Below are 18,467 nucleotides of genomic sequence, written 5' to 3'. Positions count from 1 at the left end.
AGGAAGTCACAGAAGAAGCCAGCTCCAGTCCCAGCAGGACCTAAGGCCCAGGCCCATGTCTACTTCCCTGGCGGGGATCCATCCCATCCTTCCTTCACAGGTCCAGTGGGGTGTACTTTTCCTGCTGGTGGGGGTCCCAACCCAACCCCCCAGCCTGGGACACTCTTTCTGTTCCCTCTGACCTCAGGCAGGCACCAGACCACCAGGCCCTCTCTGCTTGTGCCACCACACCCCTCCACGGCCTACACACACACACACACATGCGCACACACGCATCAACGCACCTACATCCCTGCATGTGGATTCTCCAGCACCTGCCCACTTCCATACCTACCGGGATCCCCAACCCCGGCTCCACCTCCTCACGCTTGGCACAAGATCCAGGCTGGCCCACTCTCTGGCCTCTCCCCGTCAACCTCAAGGCTTTGGGGGACCAGGGGGGGGCTGTCTCCCTCCACACCCCGCAACACATACACACCTGGAAGCGTGGTTAGGAGTGCAGGTGGCACTTACTAGGGCTGCTGCCGAGGGAGCTTCCCCCTGGGACTATGGGCTTTGGTGTGGGGGGAGATGGGGGTGCTGAGTGAGGCTCAGGCTTGCAAATGCTGATCCCTGACCTCTGACCTCCCTGCCAGGGGCCCCTCTGGCAGGACACCTGTTTGCTTGCCATCCAGGGGGATGGCCCTGCTTTCTGGGTCAGTCAGAGTCTGCAGTCCAAGGGGATGGGGCCTCCTCCACCTGGCCACCTTACCCTTCCACTGACCCCCACCACCACCACCAGTTACCTGCTGCGTCCAGCACGGTGAGTACCGCCTGACAGGAGGCCTGGCCCCGCGCATTCTGGGCCAGGCAGCTGTACACGCCCGCGTCCCGGGCCCCGCAGCCCCGCAGCCACAGGCAGCCTGGCTCGGGCACAGGCGGGGGCAGCTGCTGGCCGTCACGGAACCAGCTGAGGCTGGGTGGGGGGGTCCCGCTGGCCACCACCCGCAGCCGCACATCACCGCCTGCCCGCACCGTCGCGTCCTTGAGCGGCCGCAGGAAGACAGGAGCCCCGGCCGCAGCGCCAGCGCCCGCCCCCACCTTGGGTCTCTTGGGGGGCACCCCGGGGCTGGCGGGGGCCCTGGGGGCGGCGTCCTCGCCTCGCGGGCCCCGGGCTTTCTGCATGGCCACTGTGAGCTGGGTGGGCAGGGAGAGGACGCTGGAACCGGACGGTGACGGAGGGGGGATTCAGTCCTGGGGGGGCCGGCGCCCTGCCTTGCTGCTGCCTGTGCGCCCCAGAAGGTCACCGGGGCGGCAGGCCGCTGGTGCCTCGGGGGCTATTTTTAGGGTCCCGGCTCGGGTTGCGAGAGAGCTGAGGAGGGAGGGGGCGCAGGGGAGGGGCCTTGTAAGACACTCTGCTCCTTCAGGCCCTCCTGCAGCCCCCATAGGGGCCACTGCAGCCACCTCCTGGGCTTAAGTGGGTCCCCAGGACTGGTCGCAGGCCCCCTCCCTCCCCTGAGCTGTGCCTGCCCCCCCCCCACCCATTGGGAGTCAGGTTACCCCTGGGCTGACTTCTCAGCCACAAGGTGAGGCAGCTCTGGAGAGACAGCCTTCTGGGGGGGGGGGGTGAGAGCACACAGTGAGCAGGGACCCTGAGTTCCCCCAGACTCCTGGGGAGCCTGCCTGCCACCAGTAGGAAGGCCAGAAGCAGGGCCCCGGCTGGCTGGGGACTCGGGGAACGGCTCTCAACTGCAAGTCTTAAATATAAAAGCACCAAGGGGCAGGTGGAGGGAGGGGCCTGGGGAGACAGCACAGAGATTCTGCAAAAGCCTTTCATACCTGAGGCTCCTTGGTCCCCAGCACCACCATTAGCCAGATCTGAGCTGTGCTCTAGTCTTGAGCTCACCCTGCCACTAGTAAATAAATAAATATTTATGAAAAAAATAGAATTAAACCAGAGGGGCTGGGTGATGGTGCACCTGGTTGAGTACACAGGTCATGACATCTGTGCAAGGACCCAGGTTCAAGCCCCCAGCCCCTACCTATGGAGGTGGTGTTGGGGGAAGCTTCACTAGTGGTGAAGCAGGTCTGCAGGTGCCTCTCATTCTCTCTCCCTCTTGCTCTCCCCTGTTCTCAGTTGTATCTGTCCTGTCAAGCCACACACACACACACACACACACACACACACACACACACACACACACACGTGCAGCCTGGGAAATGGGAGAGTAGATTAAGTGTTGTCCACTAAGGGACGAGGTCCTGGGTGTGATTCCTGGCACTGTACATGTCAGAGTGACACTCCGGTGTTCTCTTTCTCTCTCTCTCTCGTTAATAAAGCAAAATCACTATTTTTAAAAATAAGACGAGCACAGATGACCCTTGAACAATGCAGGGCTAAGGACACTGTGTATGGAACCAGAACCTCACACCTGGGTCATTTCACTGCTCTGGGCTTGACACAGAGACAGAGACAGAGAGATCAGAGCAGAGAGGGGGAGACAGCACATACATCATGGAAGCTTCCCTTGGTGCCCTAGCACCTCCCGTGGGGCATCAGGGCTCCGACACGGGTCCCAAGCATGACAGTGCAGGCGCCAAAGACCTAGCACACTGACAATGCTGCATGCTATCTCTTTAGTGCCAGCTCTCACAAATTTTCCCTCCTCCTCCTCTTCTCCCTCCTCCTTTTAAACGAGAGACCTGCTCAGCTTGTGGTGGTGTTGAGAATTGAACCTGGGACCTTTGATGCTTCAGGCACTGAAGCCTTTTTGCAGAACCATTATGCTGTCTGTCTCCCTAGACCTAAACACTTATAACCATTGACTCCCCCGAAACCTAACTTCAGTTGTATGGTGGCATCCATGAGAGGGAGAGTGTTGGCTTCAGGACCACTCCTGAGGCTCTCTCTCCCAACAGACCCCTTAACCTGAGGATCTCAAGTTCCCTGGGGCTCTCTGGGGTTCAGTGTCACTGAGTGGTATGTATCAGGCCAGCGGGAAGGGACTTCCAGGCAGAGGGGACAGCAGGGAGTGAGTCAAGCCATGTAGAAGTCGGTGGTGAGGCCTGAGAACCAGAGAGCAATGCTTGGAGCTGCTGCAGGCCCGGAACTGGGGGACATGGGCATCTGCCTGCTCAGGCTTCTGGCCCCAGGGCAGTGACTTGGGTCTTGAGCAGCCACTGGGCTCAGGTGTGTGTCTGAGAAGGATTCATCTGGCTGCCATGCTGTGGAGAGGGTGGGGATGGGAGAGCTGTGGACCCATCAGAGGTGTGGTTCTGAGTCCAGTGTCTAACAGAAGACCAGAGGTCAACAAAATAGCTCACCTGGACAGTACAGGCCCCACAGCATTGGAGGTGGAGGCTTTGGTGCCTTTCATGCTCTCTCCCTCTCTCTCAGCAAATGGAAGCACCCTGAAAACGGTGAGGCTTCACAAGTGGAGGAACAGTGCTGTGGTCTCTCTCTCTCTCTCTCTAGCTGGGCAAAGGGGAGAAGAATGTTTTCTAGGGGTAGCGGAACTGTGCAGGCACAGTGCACCAGCAAAACTTTTACGGCCAGGAAGAGGAGGAAAAAGAAGAAAAAGGAGCAGGAGGGAAGGAGAGAAGAGTGGAGGAGAAGGAGAAGAGAAGAAGAAGTGGGAGAAAAAGGAAGGAAGCCGTAGCAGAAACAACAGCAGGAGGAAATGAAGGAAAATAAAGAAGAGAAGGAGGAAAAAAGAGAACTGGGAGGAAGAAGGAGGAAGAGAAGGAGGATAAGGAAGAAGGAGCAGGAGAAGGAGAAGGGAGGAAGAGGAGTCGCTTCCCAGGCGGTGAAGCAGGTCTGCAGGTGTCTGTCTGTCTCTCCCCCTCTCTGTCTTCCCCTCCTCTCCCCATTTCTCTCTGTCCTGTCCAACAATGACGACATCAACAACAACAACAATAACAACTACAACAATAAAAAACAAGGGCAACAAAAGGAAATAAATATTTAAAATTTTTTACAAAAAAACTTCCCAAATAAATAAATAAATAAATAGAAACAAGCATGTGTGGGCACGGTGAGGCAGAGCAAGGGAGGTAGGAGTGTGAGTGTGTGTGTGAGAGAGTGTGTGAGTGTGTGTGTGAGTGTGTGTGTGTGTGTGTGTCTGTGTGTGAGTGTGTGTGTGTGTGTGTGTGTGTGAGTGTGTGTGTGAGAGTGTGTGTGTGTGTGTGAGAGAGTGTGTGTGTGTGTGTGTGTGAGAGTGTGTGTGTGTGTGAGTGTGTGTGAGTGTGTGTGAGAGTGTGTGTGTGTGAGTGTGAGAGTGTGTGTGTGTGTGAGTGTGTGTGAGTGTGTGTGAGAGTGTGTGTGTGTGTGTGTGTGAGTGAGTGTGTGTGTGAGTGTGTGTGTGTGTGAGTGTGTGTGAGTGTGTGTGTGAGTGTGTGTGTGTGTGTGTGTGTGTGTGTGAGTGTGTGTGTGTGTGAGTGACTGAGTGTGTGTCGTGCATCTTCTATCAGGACAAATGCAGCTTCCAAGCCCTGTAGGTACTTGCGGAGCAAGGATTGGGGCAGGTGAGAAGAGCCAGTTGAGTGCAGGGCTGAAGTGAGGGGGGGCATGGGCTCAGACAGATTGGTGGGGTGGGGGTGTGTTGAGGGGAGAGCCTGAGGGGTTGGTGGCCAGATGCTTTTCACTCCTGGGAAATTCTTTGAGGGTTTGGAGGGGCGAGGGGACGGCATGGCCTGACTTGGGCTGTGTGGTGGCATTAAATCCTCGTATTAAATATTCAGAGGAGTATTAACTATTGAAGAGGGGCTGGCACGTGGCCTGGAGCGCTCATTCTATGGGGGAGGAGTGCTGATGTGTGTGTCCCATGGGTGGGAAGGGCACTGGCCGTGAGTCCCTGGCGCCCTCTTCCGGAGGATCTTCCACCCCCCTGGACAGCTGTGATGTGTTCATCTGTCCCTCAGAAGCCACCCAAGCTCCCTGTGGCCCTGGAGCAGTCCTCCAGGTCACACGGCCGCTTGTCATAGAAAATGATCTGGGCCCTGGAAGCCAAGGGGCCAGGCCTCGGTGCCCTCTGCCTCGGGCTGCTGTATGTCCTTGGCCGTCCACCCCACTCTCTGGGTACCCTACCCCTCTCACACCCCACACATGGGGGAAAAGGTCAGTGCGTGTTCATCGGATCCGCGAGCAACAGGGACACCCGTTGGGGTGGGGGCTGGGGGTGTTGACCTTTTGGTAAATATTTAATTTGGAGACGAATAAATAAATGTTCCAGGTGGGTCTCCACTCAGGGAGCATCAATATCTAATGGGCGTCTCCAAGGTCCCAGAGCTTCTCCAGGGCAGCCCAGAGAGTGCAGTGAACAAAACGCTGGCTGTCCGGCCTCTTTGCCGCTGCCCTGTGGCACTGATGTCTTTGTGTGTCTTCTATGACCAGTGGCAAGAGGGTCCCTGGGAAGAGACAGTGAAAGGGTGTGTTGTCTCAAAGGGCAGGGGTTGCAGGGCTCCCCAGGGTGGGCAGACAGGAGAGGGACTTGCTTGCCTGGCTCTCACTTCCTGGTGAAGGGTATTTGCCTCTGACCCCTCATCCCATCCTCTCTAGTCTCTCAGGAGGGTCTAAGCCAGCCTGGATCTGGGACCAGGGGAAGCCGGTCAGCCGCGTGTGTCCTCTCTCCTGGCTCCATCTGTGCTGGGAGTTTTCTCAGCGTGTGTGAGTAAGCTCAGAAGCAATGAAGGAAACTTCAGGGCTGTGCTGTCTTTCCCTCATTCTATCTCTGTTTCTCTCTATCTGAAAAAGCCAGGCCAGAACAGTGAGGCTCCAGAAACGACAAAACATAATAAAAAAGAAAGTAAATTTGAAAAAAACAACAAAGAAAGTGAGCAAAGCACAGGTCTGACAAGAGGGAGATAGAGGAGAGTGGAAGAGAGAGACCTGTAGCCCTGCTTCACCGCTCATGAAGCTTTCCCCCTGCAGTGGGGAGCAAGGCCTTGAGCCCTGGTCCTTGCACACCGACGTGTGCTCAACCAGGTGCGTCACCACCCGGCCCCCGAGTGTAGAATCCCCATGCTTGGTCTACTGTTATGATGAGTTTGCACCTACGTTTACTTACTTGACTCTTTGGAGGTGGGGCTTCCTCTAAGACACACTCCCACCATATTGGGGTCTCTCTCCCTTGTGGGGTAGATTGAGGCCTGCAGCCAGATTGGGGGACAGGAGGAAAGGGAGTGAGGCCCCAGGTGTCACCTGTAGGGACACTTCACCTCTGCTTGCCTGAGCCAGCCACAGCCCAGGCCTCTCCCAGAGTCCAGCTCAGAGTCCAGGGGGCCCAGGGTTCAAGGCTAAGAGCCCCTACACAACCCCCGCTCCCTCCCAGCATGGAAACATAGCTCCCAGCATCTCTGGGCCTTCTGCTATGGTGTGAGTGGGCTCATCCTGGGGTCTGCAGGATTCTTTTTCCCACTGGAGCACAGGAACAGGGGTCAGGGGCAGGCCAGGGTTGCAGAGGGTGGGGACCTGGGAACTAGCTCCAGGTGGTCCTAGGGCCAAGGTGAAGGATACCACGGAGACGGGGGTCTCCTCAGGGGAGGGACATTACACCTGGAGAGGAAGGGGCCATACATGTCAAGGCCATCAGTGAAGGGAAAGGAAGAGTCAGTTACCAAAAGGGTCTGTGGAAGTTTCTGGAACAAGTCAGCAAGGAGCATCAGACTTTAGGGACCCAAAGACCAAACCCTATTAGGTTTATTTCACCTACAGAGTGGATGCACATGCTGGGGTTGCTGCTTTCACTCCTGCTCAGGGTGACCTCTTAAATCTGTAAGGAGGGACTAGGAAGTTGAGGCTTCCACTGAGGCCATCAAGATTCTGAAATCTTTTAAAATCTTGCTTTCCAGAGCCCTGCTCACCTCTGGCTGATGGTAGAGCTGGGGACTGAATCTGGGAACCTCGGAGCCTCAGGGAGGAGAGCCTTTTGCAGAACCACTATTTCCACATGTTGGTCTGCTTCTAAATTCTGCTTATAAGACCGTCTGTTTTGATCATCACATTAGGTCCCCTTGTATTACTTACGATGTGGTCTATTTACATAATCACTGTTTTACCTGGGTCCCGCCCTGCCTGCAGGGTATTGGTTTAATCCCCACTGGTTAGATGGAAGCTTTCTATGTTCTGTTCCCGCTCTATTTTTATGCTCCGCCCCCTCTCCTAGTCATTTCCTTTCCCTTGCCACTTCCAGTAAAGAGATGCATAAAAGGTGATGTATCTGATTAATAAACGAGATACTGCTTCCCAGCTCAGCCATGAGTCCCTGGTCGTCTCTCTCCTGCTCATGAAGCTAGACCGGCAACTGGCGCCCCGAACAGGGACTGGCACCACATGCCAAAAAAGATTGATTTTTATTTTATTTATTCAGAGAGAGATTGAAACCAAAAGACTGCTCAGCTCTGGCTGATGGTGGTGCTGGGACCTCAGAGCCTGACGCAGGAAGGTCTTTTTTGCAGAACCACTATTGCTGTCTCTTATACAGGCATCCTAAATCTTTGATTGACCCGGAAGTTATATTCTAGGAGTCAAAAGAGAGATGGTCTTCAACTCTCCACCCCAATGGTCATCAAGCTCACTACTGAGTAATTCAGGTTTCGTGTGTGTGTGTGGTTAAAGTGTGCAAATGTATCTGCCAATGTGTGCAGATGTTTGTCTCCAGGGTTTCATCTGAGCTTCGCACTTGCACAATTCTACCACTGCCAACAAATTCCCTCTCTCTTCCTCCTCTTCCTCATTTCTCCTTTTTCTTTCTAGCAGGAGAGGCAGATAGAGAAAGGACAGATGCCACAGGCCCACTCCACCACTCACAACAAACTTCCCCTCTTCATGGTCCTGGCTGGAGCCCCACCCTCCCCCAGCACGGTAAAGTGTGCGCTCTACTGGCCGAGCGTCTCCTAGCCCTGCACTAATGTTTCACACCACACTTTCCTAATTTTGTCCTCTATATACTTCTGTACTCCCATCTTCCCAATCTCTCTCCAAATTTCCCTTTGGTGTTCCATCTATTTCATTTTATTTCCTTTTTGAGAAACAGGTATAGAGAGAGTGACAGAGACCCCACCCCCAAAGCTTCCTCCAAAGCAGTGGGGCCCGGGCTTGAACCTTGGCCATGCACAGGGCAAAGCACAGCTCTGGTTGACCCTTCCCTTTGGTGTTCAAACTGAGGCTAGATCACATCGTCTGAAAAATATATGTTAATATAGGGTGGCCTTCTTTACAGTGTTGAGTCCTCTTAGAAACTAGGGAGAACTGTGTTTTATTTAATGGGGTGTAGGGGAATGAACCCAGGGCCGCCTACGTATGAAGCACTACTAAGCAGGCTTCCCAGCCAGTTTAGTATGTTTTTCTTTTGGGCCGAGAGAGGGAGAGAGAGGCCAGCACAGCTCCACCATCCATGGAGCTCCCTCCATGTCATTATGGTGCTCCTATGTGGTGCAGGGGCTCAAACCCAAGGCCTCACCCCCAGTCAGGTGCATGTCCTCCTGGGTGAGCTTTCTCCAGCCCTTTTTATATTCCTCCCCATTCTTTTTTTAATATTTATTTTCTCTTTTGTTGCCCTTATTTTTTATTGTTACTGTAGTTGTTGTTATTGATGTCGCCGTTGTTAGGACAGAGAACTGGAGAGAGGAGGGGAAGACAGAGAGGGGGAGAGAAAGACAGACACCTGCAGACCTGCTTCACGGCCTGTGAAGTGACTCCCCTGCAGGTGGGGAGCCGGTGGCTCAAACCGGGATCCTTGCGCTTCCCACCAAGTGCGCTTAACCCGCTGCGCTACCCCCGACTCCCTCCCCATTCTTATTGTCCCTCAAGTTGCCCCTTTTGCATTAGAGGTGCTCAGACAGGCGGGTTTAGTGGAAAGAGGCTGTCAGCTCCTTTGAGGGTGGAGCTGGGCCCCCAATTCAGAGCTGGTCCATGGGGAGCAGTGTTGCCCTTGGAGAACAGCAGTGACAAGTGTCCCCCTGGTCCTGGGGATCTGAATGTGAGTGGGGGCAGTCCCAGAATTGGGGTGCAACAGGAAGTAGGTATGGTTCCCCAGTTGACACCCCTCTGTCCCTCCTGTCCCCATAGATGGCACACAGATGGCAAGGCTGAGGGGCTGTGGGGCTGTGGGGCCAGAAGGGGGTGGCAGGCCCTGGGGGCTAGTCAAGCATGGCCCCCACTGGGTGGGGGCCAGAGGAGCTCCAGCAGTGAATAAAGCAGGGGTACTCTGGCTTGTGCTTCTCTTTATTGTTTCCATCTGAGCCCGTGCAGTGTGTTGGGGTGCAGACCGGGGGAGGCGGGTGCCCCACCTGCCTGAGACCCTCTGCTCTCTCCACTAATCCCCAGCGTCGTGCCCACCCTCTCTCCCTCTGACTCTCCTGCTCCCACCTCTGGCACCTTCGGAGGTTCCCTCTTGTAGCCCCTGCTCACCAAACCGGCCCTGGGGAAGGAGGGACCATGAGGTCAGTTTCAAGTCCCCACCACCCTGGATGATCTGCCCCTGGTTGCTCTCTGACCCCCACTAGGGACCGGGGAGGCCCTGGGCATCCATCCTGACTCTGTGGGCTCCCAGAACCTGACTCTGGAGACCCCTCCAAAGTCAGCTAGAGCCTGAGGTCCTGTTGGTAGGTGAGGGGGGGGGCGACTCCCCTCCCGGGGTCCTGCCCTAGCACCCAAGGGTGGCCCAGAGCTGGGCCCATACATTTCCCAACACCTGCACTCACATGGGGGGGGCTCTGTGTGGGGGAACCCTGGCGGTGATGGATGGGCAGGGGTGAGAGGTGGTGGTGGTGGTGGGGTGTTACGGGAGTGGTGCCCGGGGTGGGGGTGGGGCTTCAGGAGCAGTGAGGGCGGGGCCATCCTGGGGGCGGGGCTTCGGGAGCAGTGAGGGCGGAGTCATCCTGGGGGCGGGGCTTCGGGAGCAGTGGGGGCGGGGCAGGGACTGTCTGGTGCTCAGGCCTCTGCTTAGAGCACCTCGTGCTGCTGCTGCGTGGCCTCGCTGACGACCTGGGGAGGAGAGAAGCTTAGTGAGGCTGCCACACCCAGCAGACAAACTCCCTCCGTGTGCTTGACCCAGCACAACTGGAGGAAGGCTCTGGGTGACAGCCCCCCACCCCGCACCTCCCTCTGAGGGGGGTCAAAGGGACTAAAGGGACCAAGGGTGACATGGGTAACAAGGGGACCAAAATTAGGAGAAGACCAAGGATCAGGAGGGACCAAGGACCAAGGGGTAGGGGGACTAGTGGGCCAAATGGGGACCAAGGTAGTTGGGGGGCCAGGGGGACCATGGGCTAAGGGGACCAAGGGTGGCAGAGGCTCAGGGGGCTCAGGGCCCACGCACCTCCCCATCTCGGGTCTCGATGGTCTTGATCATCACCGTCTTCTTGGTGTGCACCTCAGAGCTCCTCTGCTCCGGGCTGGTCTCTGTAACAGGTGTGGCCCTGTCAGCCCGACCTGCCCACGGGCCCAGCGCCAGCAGGAGGCTCTGCAGGGCCGGGGTCAGGGCCTGGCTGTCTGGGGCTTGGGAGCCAAGGAGGTGCTCCAGAAGCCAGTCCAGGAGGGTCAAGGAAACCTGAGACTCTGTGTCTCCCCCCGCTCCATTCCTCTTGGCTCCCTTGCTCCTCCTAGGCTTCAGCTGAGCCCTGGCACGAACTTTTCTGCCATCCACCCCCAATCAGGACCCCAAACCCAACTCCAAGATTCTCATTTGGGGGACCTGAGGTACCCAGCCCCCTGAGCAAGCTGGCAGGAGACAGTCACTGACAGACAACTTCTTGCCCTATCCTGCGCCTCAGTTTCCCTACTCAGGAATGATGGCTCCAGAGTTCTCTGTAGCACTAAACAGGTGGGATGCAGCTCCCCAACTAGGAGCTGCAGAGAGAGGCCGGGCTTTAGGGGGCTGGATTCCGCGCTCAGGAATCTCCCAGGTGCGCTCGGGGTCAGGAGCATAGCCTGTGGCTTTTCTCCTGATGGAAATGAACATCGAAGACATGAAATGTTTGATCGAGGAAAGGTGAGGCTGCCAAGGATGCCCGCCCACTCTCCTGCATGGTTCCAGCGCTCTCCTGCTCTCCGGGCTGGAAAGCCACTCAATCTGCATATTAGTAATGTCACGCTGGCAAGGCGCCTCGAGCTCACTCTTTTAATCGTCTGGCTCTGCTAAGGTTTGGCTTCGTTTTTTTTTTCTTTTCTTTTTCTTTTCAACGTGCATCTTGCTCCAGCAAGCTGAAGGTGTTCCGCAAGGGTGCAGAAAGGCACTTGCTAAACAGTCTGTGGGTGCCTTGGAGCCCAAGGTCTAGGGTTCTAGAAACTTCCATTGCCAGCCCCCCCCCCATACCCCTGGGAGCTTCAGCATTTGGATGTCAAAAACTAGGGTTCAAAGAGCCACGTCTAGGGACCAGGTGGTGGCCCACCTGGTAAAGTGTGCATGTCCCCATGTGCAAGGACCTGGGTTCAAGCCCCTGGTCCTCACCTGTGGGGTTGGGGGGGAGCTTTACATGAGGTGGAGCAGGTCTTCAGGTGCCTCTCTCTGTTTTTGATTCCTCTTTCCCTCTCAATTTCTCTATCTCTATCCAATAAATAAAATATCTTTTTTTTAATAGTGCTACCTTGGGGCCAGGCACTGGTGCACCTGGTTAGGTGCTTATATCACAGTGCACAAGGGCCTGGGTTCAAACCCCTGGCTCCCACCTGCAAGGAGAAAGCTTCACAAGTGGTAAAGGAAGACTGCAGGTGTCTTTCTGTCTCTCTCTCTCTCCCTCTCCCATCTATCTCAATTTCTATCTAATAATAAGCAAAATAAATTTAAAAAATAGTGTTACCTTTAGCTAAACCTTCCCTACTAAGCAGCCTCTTTAATCTTCCTCAGACCCTAGTCCACAAGCTGCCACCCGCCCTCCAGGCTGGCTATGGGCAGTGCCCAGATTGGACATCTGCTCCCTGCCATGTGCTCCCGACCTGCCCCAAGCACTCACCTCGGAAGTTGAGGGCAGAGTATGTCTGGATGGGCAAGTTGATCCTAGAAAGGGAGAGACCAGACCCCAGGGTTAGGGTGCTCTGTCTCCCCCTGTGCCCCACCCAGTGAGCTTCCCTTCCCAGATGTCTGATCCCACTGGCTTGGACATGCCCTCTGCCACACAGCCAGGGGAATGGGGTCACAGGCCTGTTCCAGCTGTCCCAGGAGCTGCTGTCCCTTCTAGAAAGACTCTCCTTTCCCATCCCTGCCCTGCTGGGGGTGCCAATCCCACCCCCGGCCCCACCACACAATCAGTCTCCCCAGGCTTCTGTTCTGCCAGGTGTAGGATGCCCAGGTGTGTGCCTCCATGACAGCTGGAACCTCTGGCCCACCCAGAGCCGGCACCACTGCAAGAGCCCCAGAAGGCTATTATACATAGATGCTATCGTGCAAAGGCTACATCTCTGTGTGCAAGTCTGTGTCTCATGTGTCTGATGAGTGTGTGCTCTTTGAGGGAGAGAATGAGAGAGAGGATGGCACTAGACCTCCTCCGGTGTTACTGTGACTCTCCCATGTGGTGCTAGGGCTCGAACCTGAGCAGTGTGCATGGCAAGGCATATAACTCACCCAGCAAGGTATCCCTCTAACATTTTTCCCTTTTTTTAAAATTTTTTTAATATTTATTTTTTGTCCCTTTTGTTGCCCTTGTTGCTTTTTATTATTATAGTTATTATTATTGATGTCATTGTTGTTGGATAGGACAGAGAGAAATGGAGAGAAGAGGGGAAGACAGAGAGGGAGAGAGAAAGATAGACACCTGCAGACGGGCTTCACCACCTGTGAAGGGACTCCCCTGCAGGTGGGGAGCCGGGGGCTTGAACCAGAATCCTTGTGCTTCGCGCCACATACAGTAAACCTGCTGCACTATCATCTGACTTCCTCCCTTTTTCCCCTCCCTTTTGTTGCCCTTGCTGTTTTTTTTTTTTTATCATTTTTGTGGTTGTTATTGTTGTTGTTATTGCTGTCATTGTTGTTTGATAGGACAGAGATAAATGGAGAGAGGAGGGAGACAGAGAGTGGAAGAGAAAGACAGACACCTGCAGACCTGCTTCACCGCTTGTGAGTGATCCCCCTGCAGGTGGGGAGCCGGGGGGGAATCCTTACGCTGGTCCTTGCGCTTGGTGCCACAAGCATTTAACCCGCTACACTACTGCCCAACCCCTAGCCTTTTCTTTTATAAGTCATTGCTTGGTCTTCACTGCTCTGGTCTGACATGTTCACATAGAGTGAGGTTGTGTGTGTGTGTGTGTGTGTGTGTGTGTGTGAGAGAGAGAGAGAGAGAGAGAGAGACCGACCATAACACAGAAATTCTTCAACGAGGTGGAGGTGAGGCTTGAACCTGGGATGCGCATGTAGCAAAGCGGCCTGCTTAATCTAGTCGAGCCCCTGCTGCTGATTTTTAATTTAGTTTATTTATATATTTTGTCACCAGGGTTTATCCCTGGGGCCTGATGCCTGCAGGATGAATCCCTCACACTTGGTGGCCTTGTTCTTCCTTTTATTATTATTTTTCAATTAGATAGGACAGAGAGAAATTGAGAAGAGAGGAGGGAAATAGAGAGGGAGAGAGGCAGAGACACCCACAGACTTGTTTCATCGTTCCTGAAGTTTTTCTTCTGCGAGGAGGAGTGGGGGGCTTGAACCCGGGTACTGGAGCATGGCAATGTGTGAAACAGGTGTGCCACCACCCAGCCCTGCTGAATTTTTAAACTTCAGATACTACCACTTGGATGAGTGTCAGTGGGCACCCCCTTTTTTATGAGGAGTTGACCTGTTTCTCATATAGCCCATGTTTGCAAACAGTGAGAGAGAACACAGAGCTCACTGCACAACCCAGTGAGGCTTGCTTCTAGCTAGTTCTGTGCATCAAGCGACAAAATGTCCAGAAGCTTCTCTCGTGTCTCTCTCTGGCCGTGTGTTGTTTTCTGTGTTGAGAGGTGAGCAGCTCTGAGCTCGCCGAGCCTTCTCTCACTGGTGTGTGTGTGTGTGTAGGGGGCATGCACAGGTCCCTGCCCTGCTCTGTCCCCTTCTCTGGGCTCAGCCTCCCTCTGGCCCTCCTCACCCCTCCAGAAACAGCCAGGAAGTACTTCACTCCCAGCTGTTTCTGGATTCTGGAGGAGGTGAGGAGACACTCACACCTCCCGTTTTAGCCTCAACCACTTCTTACCCCCAAGGTGGCCTGGGTGAAGTCTCTGCTGGAAAGCCCCTTCCCTGTCTTTGAGGGAGTGTTCGGACTGCCCCTCTTCTGCAGAGCAGCAGTGGATGCCATCCCCACGCCCCTCACCGGCTCTCCTCGCCCTCCAGCAGCTTCCGGTAGGTGGCGATCTCCACATCCAGGGCCATCTTGACATTGAGCAGGTCCTGGTACTCGCGCAGGTGACGGGCCATCTCGTCCTTGAGGTGCCGGATTTCCTCCTCCAGCCGGGCGATGCTGTCCTGGTAGCCGCCGGCCTCGCTGGCGAAGCGGTCCTCCATCTCTCGCATCTGCCTCATCAGGGAGTCGTTCTGTGGGGGCGGGGGTGGGAGAGGGGAGCCCAGGTCAGGTGCAGGCCAGGCCAGGGGGCTGGGGGACACAGAGGAGGGACCCCCCCCCCGGGTGGAGAGAGACAGCCTCGGGGACAGGGGCAGGGGGACACACGTAATTCTCCTGAGGGACTGGAGACTCAAAGAACAGAACTGACCTAAGGGAGTCTGGATGTTCACCCCTGGCTGAGGGGCTCACCCAGGATTCCTGGGCACCCCCCAATGGGGAGCCACCGATTCAGGGGCCCAGAGAGTGCGTGGGTCACAGGGCAGGACTCACGGTGCCCTTGAGGGCGTCAATCTCGCAGGTGTAGGACTGGATCTGGTGACGGTACTCCATCATCTCCTGCTTGGCCTGGCGAAGGGCATCATTGTTCTTGTTGGCGGCCTGGGTCAGGTCGGACACCTGAGGGCAGGAAGGGGCCTGAGATCAGGGCGGGGGGCACGGAGAGAGCCCCAGGGAGCACCTCCAGGTAGGGGCGTGAGGCAGACAGATGACCTTGGACTTGTACCACTCCTCGGCCTCCGAGATGTTCTTAGCCGCGATGGTCTCGTACTGAGACCGGATGTCCCTGAGTGCGGCTGTGAGGTCCGGCTTGGACATGTCCATCTCCACCTGCACCTGCTGCTCCTGCAGCTGGGCCTGCAGCTCTCGGATCTCCTGCAGGGTGTGGCCCGGGGTCAGTGCCTGCCTGGCACCCCCCTCCCACCACACCCCACACCCCCAGGAGGCGGCCTACCTCCTCGTGTACTTTCTTAAGGAACGCGATTTCCTCAGTGAGTGATTCGATTCTGCGCTCCAGGTCTATGCGAGCGAGCGTGGCAGCATCCACATCCTGGGAGAGGACATGTCAGAGGGACAGGATCACTGACCACTCGGGGAAGGAGGGGCAGGGGATGATGTCTCCCAAAGAGAGCTTACCGCTCGGAAGGCAGCCAAATTATTCTCTGCTTCTTCTTTCAGTTGAATCTCTTCTTGCAGCCTGGCCAGGACAGATGGACAGAAGAACAGACAGTTGGAGGGGAGGAAACTGGTAGTGGATACTGAACTAGCTGTTGGGGAAAAGGGGACAGAGACAGGCTTGAGGGGCCCAGAGTAGGGACAGAAGCCCCGCCCAGCGAAGGGGTGGGGAGAAGGGAGCGGAAGTGACCTAGGCCTGCTCAGATCCACACCCTGGAAGTCTGTGTCTCCACCCAATTGTGACCTCCCTGCGGTTACAAACCAGACCTATTTTATCCACCTCTGGGTCCCTGGCCCCCTGGTGCTCTGTCAAGGCTTGTACTGGGCAGCAGGCTGGCCCCTGTTCACTTAATACACACACACACACGCACACGCACACGCACACGCGCACACACACACCGCAGGAGCCCTGGGGACCTGGTCTGTATTTGCTCCCTTTTCCCACCAGGGTCCTTGAGAGCCCACCCTATCTGATCTATTTCCTTTAGCTCATCCAGTCCCTTTGTGAAATAGCACAGCCCTGGCCTGGGGGGCCTCCCTGTCTACCCCACTCCCCAAAGCTTCAAGGCAGAGGAACTGAGAGCCTCTATTCCCGCAGTCCTGTGTTCCCAGGATGCTCCAGCCCTCCCTCCTGCACCTACCCCTCTTCCCCCTCTCCCTCCAACTGCACCAGGGCCTCTGTCCTCCACCCAAATACCCCACCTGTATCTGAGAAGCTTGCCAAGGGGCTGAGGAGACAGTAAACAGTTCTGCAAAAGACTTCCCTGCCTGAGACCCCGAGGTCCCAGGTTCAACCCCCAGCACCACCATCAGCCAGAAGTGAGCAGGGCTCTGGTCTTTCTCTCTATCCCTCTTTAAAAATAAATAAATAAATAAATAAATAAATAAATAAGGGGGTCAGGCAGTGGTGGACCTGATTAAGCACACATATCACCCAGGTTCAAGCTCCCATCCCCACCTGCTGGGGGTGGGGGAAGGGAGATGCTTCACAAGCACTGGAGCAGGTCTGCAGGTGTCTCTCTCTTTCCCTCTATCTCCTCCCCTCTCAATTACTCTCTGTCTTATCAAAATAAAATAAAATAACAATAATTTCTTTTTTAATAAAAGGGGGGAAATGGCTGCCGGGAGCAATGGGTTCATGGTGTCCAGCACTGAGCCCCAACTATAACCTGGTGCCAGTTAAAAAAATAATAACAGTAAGACAAATGGATAGGATAGGATAGGATAGGATAGGATAGGATAGGATAGAATAGAATAGAATAGAATAGAATAGAATAGAATAGAATAGAATAGAATAGAATAGAATAGAATAGAATAGAATAGAATAGAATAGAATAGGAGGGCTGGGGAGACAGCTTAAAGTTAAGCAAAAGCACTCTCCTGCCTGAATCACCAAAGGTCCTGGGGGGTTCAATCCCCCGGCACCGTCCTACACCAGAGCAAAAGCAAAAAGCACTAACAGAACATCGTTCAAGGAGAAGCAGCGTGCCCAGGCCTCCGCCCCTGTGCGGAGTGGGGACACTGCGCCCTCGCGGCCTCGGGGCAGGGCGGGCGCTCACCGGGCCTTGAGGCGCTGCAGGTCGTCCAGCAGGTTGTCGCGCTCCACGTCGACGCGGGCGCGCTGGTTGGTGAGCACCTCCACCTGGCGCCGCAGCTCCCGCAGCTCCTCCTCGTACAGCTCGGCCACCCGCGTGGGCTCCCGGCCCTTGAGCCGCCCCACCTCGGCCGCCAGCGCCGCGTTCTGCTGCTCCAGGAAGCGCACCTTCTCGATGTAGCTGGCGAAGCGGTCGTTGAGCTCCTGCAGCTCCACCTTCTCGTTGGTGCGGGTGGTCAGGAACTCCTGGTTCACCGCGTCGGCCAGCGAGAAGTCCAGCAGCTCGCCCGCGCCGTAGGTCGAGCCCCCGCGGCTGGCGCTCCCCAGCCGGCCGGCCCGCAGCGAGCCCAGGCCCCCCGCGCCGCCGCCCGACGTGCGGGACACCTGGTACACCCGCGAGGTCATGGAGCTGGACGCCGAGCCCTTGGTGCCAAAGCCGGCGCGCGGGAACACGGGCGAGCTGAGCGGGGAGCCCAGCGTGAAGCCGGGGGCCCCCCCGAACGTGCGGCGGTAGGAGGACACGCGCTGGCTGGACGAGTAGGCCTGGCTCATGGCGGCGGCTGCGGGGCGGCTGCGGGGCGGCTGCGGGGCGCTGGGCCTGCCGAGGGGAGATGGCCCGGGCCGCCGGCCGCACTATTTGTACCCCTCCTGACATCACCCCCCGCCGCCCCTCCCAGACAGCTGGCGGATCCCGCTGTCCTGCCAGGAAAGGCCAGGAGGGGGGCGGGGAGCCTCCTCGCAGAGGCCTGCGCCCCTGGGCTGGGGGCTGGGGGCCCACGAAGAGTATGGCAGAGCCTGGTGAGTCCCAGAGAGCAGACAGGCCCTTGTCAGCTTGCTTGATCTTGGGGGAACAGAGATGGGTGTGTGGGGGGGAGGGATGGGGGGGACGGGACAGAACTCTGTAACAGTTATAGCATTTTCCATTTAGTCGAAGTGCCTGTCTTATTTGTTCCAAAAGATACCCTCTGGCCATGTTCAGCCACAAGGACTGTCCCCCTCCAGCAAGCTCCAACTTGGTTTTTTTGTTTTGTTTTGAGTGTATTTGTTTTGTTACCAGAGCCATGCTCAGCTCTGGTGATGGCTGGGGACTGAACCTGGGACCTCAGAGCCTCAGGCATGAAGGCCTTTTGCAAAGCCTCTCACCCCCCCCCCAACTTTTATCCTAAAAACTGCACAAGTGGCACAAGTCTGCGGTGACCTGAACTTGGGGGTGGGGTCTCCAGGCCGGCAAGCAGGGTAGCAGAGTGCCCTGGGGGCAGACAACAGCACCCATCAGAGCCTGCTCTGGTCAGCCCACAGGCACCCGCCTTCCAGTGTCTAACTAGCCTTGGTTTCCCTTTCCATCTCACTCCCCCCTCCCCCCATGAAGACAGGCTCCATGTTTATAAACAACCACATTCTTTCCAGAAAGTGCCTG

General features: G+C 56.1%; 2 protein-coding genes across 10 annotated transcripts in view; both read right to left on the bottom strand.

The window, feature by feature from the left end:
* SPEG (striated muscle enriched protein kinase) overlaps window positions 1-1,300 on the bottom strand; it is a 75,762-nt gene extending 74,462 nt beyond the window's left edge. For 3 of the 9 annotated variants that reach the window (XR_009550602.1, XR_009550601.1, XM_060193646.1), the window contains exon 1: window positions 786-1,300. Coding sequence is in view for 7 of the 9 variants with exons in the window: in XM_060193646.1 (XP_060049629.1) it covers window positions 786-1,164 (379 nt within the window). In the remaining 2 variants the exon portion in view is untranslated. The remainder of the gene's footprint in view (window positions 1-785) is intronic. The other 6 variants (XM_060193650.1, XM_060193642.1, XM_060193648.1 and 3 more) reach the window with 4 other exon arrangements.
* A 6,017-nt stretch (window positions 1,301-7,317) lies between these two features.
* On the bottom strand, window positions 7,318-17,677 carry DES (desmin). Its single transcript, XM_007531989.2, has 9 exons — window positions 17,016-17,677; window positions 15,418-15,478; window positions 15,236-15,331; window positions 14,995-15,156; window positions 14,776-14,901; window positions 14,257-14,477; window positions 11,932-11,975; window positions 10,299-10,381; window positions 7,318-9,964 (listed from the first exon to the last, which is right to left on the bottom strand). The coding sequence occupies exons 1-9, from the start codon at window positions 17,600-17,602 to the stop codon at window positions 9,923-9,925; spliced, it is 1,422 nt and encodes a 473-aa protein (XP_007532051.1). The 5' UTR covers window positions 17,603-17,677; the 3' UTR covers window positions 7,318-9,922.
* Between the last annotated feature and the right edge of the window lie 790 nt (window positions 17,678-18,467).

Source organism: Erinaceus europaeus, chromosome 7 (assembly GCF_950295315.1).
Source record: "Erinaceus europaeus chromosome 7, mEriEur2.1, whole genome shotgun sequence".
Taxonomy (NCBI): domain Eukaryota; kingdom Metazoa; phylum Chordata; class Mammalia; order Eulipotyphla; family Erinaceidae; genus Erinaceus; species Erinaceus europaeus.
This window is presented reverse-complemented; position numbering and strand designations above follow the sequence as displayed.